Consider the following 3,740-nt stretch of genomic DNA (forward strand, 5'->3'; position numbering starts at 1 on the left):
CTCGAACTCCTGACCTCAAGTGATCCTCCCACCCTGGTACTTAGATTATAGGCATGAGCCACCATGCCTGGCCTCCACCTGTTTCTTTATATTGTGTTGTACTTTACCAGTTTTCTGCAGTTGGTAGTGGTTGTTTTGGTGGGACAGGTAATGATATAAATTATATAAGTAACAATAAGTGAGAGAAAATTCATGATGGTATACTGTATTAAGTAAGAAATACAATATTATAGCTGTATATTCTTTTGGAAAATGATTCTGATATTGTATAACATGTATTGGATATAAGACTAGGTTTGCAATGTGTTTTAGCTCAGGCTGCTGTAACAAAATACCGTAGACTGGGTAGCATAAACAACAGACATTTATTTCTCATAGTTCCTGAAGGTGGGAAGTCCAAGACAAGGTACCGACAGATTTGCTTCTTGGTGAGGGCCCCTCCCTGCCATGCAAATGGCTGTCTGCTCACTGTGTCCTCACATGACAGAGAATTCTGATGTCTCTTCCTCTTTTTAAAAGGGTGCTAATCTCATCATGGGAGCCTCACCCTCATGACCTCATCTAAACCTAATTACCTCCCAATGATCCCACCTACAAATACCATCACATTGGGGGTGAGGGCTTCAACATACGAATCTTGGGGGGACACATTCAGTCTGTAACACAGTGTTTTAAGAAAAACCTACCCAAAGCATGATCATGATCATATACTACTCCCATAGATTTGCTATGGATATGCTGCCTAAACTACTCATCTGAAACATAAAGGTTAGTCCTTAAAATTTACAATTTGGATTTTGTGTAAATTGTTTTAGGACTCTGATTTCATAAGATCCCATCTGAGAGATCTTGGAGTTCTTGGCCAATGAGAAACCTGTGGCTGGAGAGGCTAACTCATTTACCCAGTTTCTTAAAGTTGGTTAGTGTAGACGTAGTACTTAAACCAAGGTTTCATTACTTCTAGTCAAGTGCTTTTACTGGTATACCATGTGGCCATTTAATTGACTCCAGTCTATTTTTAAGCAATATCACTCAATCCTCATTTTTATTCTTGCCTCCCTTAGCATAGAATCTTCCCAACTAGAGTGACCATAAAAGGTACCAGTGGTTCTGCTGTCTGTCCAGAAGTTGTCTTTTCTTAGGGAAAATTAACTGTCACACCCTTGCCTTCATCCTCCAAAACACCTGAGAGCTGGGTTTCGTGAAGGTAATTAAAATGGAACCTTTCCTGCCTTCTAAGGTCCACTTGTGTATTACTAGATTATACAAGAAGGAGCCTGCTCATCAGCAGAATAAAGCCCTGCTCATGCACTATTGCCGTGCTGACACTTGAACTGATAGTTTTCACAAGAATCTTCTAAAGAGAAATTTATAAAACAGCCCATTTCTTTTCTGTCATGTCAGAAAGCCGTGCTACACACCCTGACATCTTTTACTAAGGAAGTTAAAGTAGTTTTCAAGTATTGACTTACCCCAATAGTATAGGCATTTAAGCCTTAATACTTCTGGAGTCTCTAAAGTAGGATTTTGTAGAGGATGTCATGTTAAAGGTTTCTAGACTTTATTCTGAGTTGAAAGTTCATTATTATATTTCATTAAATATAATTGATTTCTAAAATTGTTACTTAACATTCATTTTGGGCTGAGAAGAAAGTATAGTGACATTGCTAATTTTTCCCATAGATGAAAAAGTAGTATGTTTAAGCAACCAAGAGAAAAGAGCCCTCTGAACTAGGTACTGACTCAAAGAGAATTTGTAGATAGAAAAACAGCAAAATTTCAGTCTTAGTCTGAGGTTTTTTGAGTGTGGAATAATGAAAAAAGGTTCTCGTTTGCTGGTTATTAGTAATTGCGTTAATATGTTCTTAGGACGATTCCAAGCTGCTGACCGTTCAGAGTTGATAAAGACCACAGAAAACATAGATGTGTCAATGGACATGAAGCCTTCCTGGACCACCAGAGATGTGGCACTTTCAGTGCACCGGGCCTTCAGGTGACTACTATTGTTGGACTTTTCTTAAGACAAATGTTACATGGCTTCCATAATTTTAAAAAAGAGTCTTGGCTGTTCAATACTGTTAACAAAATTGACAACTTAAAATGGTGGGTAGGAATATTTTTTAAACATTCCATTGGAATTAAGTGATCTGCCTATTAGTGTAAGTAAAAAGAAAACGCTTATTTTTACTTTTCATGAAATATTGAATTTTATTCTTACATGTGAAGAGATTTAAAAAATACCTTTTACTTCAGTAATTCATGTATAATAATTAAACCTTTTTCCATTCAGGATGATTGGTCTCTTTTCTCATGGATTCTTGGCTGGCTGTGCTGTGTGGAATATTGTTGTGATATATGTCCTAGCAGGAGATCAGCTATCTAACCTCTCAAACCTTCTACAACAATACAAGACCCTAGCGTATCCATTCCAGAGTCTTCTCTACTTGCTTTTGGCTCTAAGTACAATTTCAGCTTTTGACAGGTAACACTGTTGTGATTGCAGATCCCTCTAACGAAATGTTGAGCAAAATGTGTCACTGGCTGTGACAGTTTTCAAAATAGATTTGTAGGATATTAATACTACTTTATCATTTTTAAAACCAGTCTGTTTCTGTTCTTTTTTGGTGGGATGGAACTACCGTGAACAAAATATCTCCAAAAGTCTTAACCCATTCCAGCATCAACTCATAAGTCCAAAATTTCATCCAAATATAATCAACTGAAAAAGACCCAAATACCATGTTCAAAATCAATTAAATCAGGTATAGGTAAGACTCAGGGCATTGTATTAGTTTTCTAGGGCTGCTGTAACAAAGTGCCACACACTGGCTGGCATAAAACAACAGAAATTTATTCTTTCACAGTTCTGGAGGCTAGTAGTCTGAAAGGAAGATGTGGCCAAGGTTGGTTTCTTTTTGGAGGCCTCTGAGGGGAAGTCTGTTCCATGCCCCTCCCCTCACTTCCAGTGATTGCTGGCAGTCCTTGGCATTCTTTGGCTTGTAGATGCATCACTCCAATATCTGCCTCTGTTATCACATGGCACTCTTCCTTGTGTATCTCATGTCTGTATCTCTTCTTTTCTTATAAGGACACCAGTCATACTGGATTAGGGCTCATCCTAATGACCTTATCTTTATCTGCAAAGACCTTGTTTCCAAATAAGGTCACATTCACAAGTACCAGGGGATGGGAGTTCAACATATCTTTTTGGGAACATAATTCAGCCCATTTAAAATACACCTAGTTATAGCTCAATGATACAGATAATAGAAAGAGGTAAGAAGCTAATAAAATTTTGCAGATAAAGTTTAATTTGTTTCTTCAGGATGTCTTAACTCTATAGGAATGTTGCCTAAATTAGTCTTCTAGTTAGATGTTTTATGTGGCTTTTGTATATAAGATATTTTTCACGTGTAGTAAGTATAACCTGTAGCTACTTAAAGCCTAGTAATAAACAGTGTATGTGGTAGCATTAGAATAGAGAAGGAAAAAACTGTGGTAGGGAAAGTAAAGTCTTGTTAAGAAGTTTACAATTGCACTGTGACAAGACACTTTTGTATTTTGTAGGATTGACTTTGCTAAAACATCAGTAGCAATCCGAAATTTTTTTGCCCTGGATCCAACAGCTTTGGCATCTTTCTGTGAGTAAATACTTTAATTTCATAACTCTGTAATACTTGAGTTATAGTGTAATTTTGAACCAGGAAAAATATAATTTTATTTTTTAAAAAGTTTTATGT

The 3,740-nt window shown here is 36.9% G+C and overlaps 1 protein-coding gene across 1 annotated transcript in view; it reads left to right on the plus strand.

Moving 5' to 3' along the window:
• TMEM237 (transmembrane protein 237) overlaps nucleotides 1–3,740 on the plus strand; it is a 29,920-nt gene that overhangs the window by 21,548 nt on the left and 4,632 nt on the right. Inside the window, exons 5-7 of the mRNA XM_012655112.1 lie at nucleotides 1,870–1,993; nucleotides 2,291–2,482; nucleotides 3,568–3,641. Of these exons, the coding sequence (XP_012510566.1) occupies nucleotides 1,870–1,993; nucleotides 2,291–2,482; nucleotides 3,568–3,641 (390 nt within the window). The remainder of the gene's footprint in view (nucleotides 1–1,869; nucleotides 1,994–2,290; nucleotides 2,483–3,567; nucleotides 3,642–3,740) is intronic.

Source organism: Propithecus coquereli, unplaced genomic scaffold (assembly GCF_000956105.1).
Source record: "Propithecus coquereli isolate 6110/MARCELLA unplaced genomic scaffold, Pcoq_1.0 Scaffold113, whole genome shotgun sequence".
NCBI classification, from domain to species: domain Eukaryota; kingdom Metazoa; phylum Chordata; class Mammalia; order Primates; family Indriidae; genus Propithecus; species Propithecus coquereli.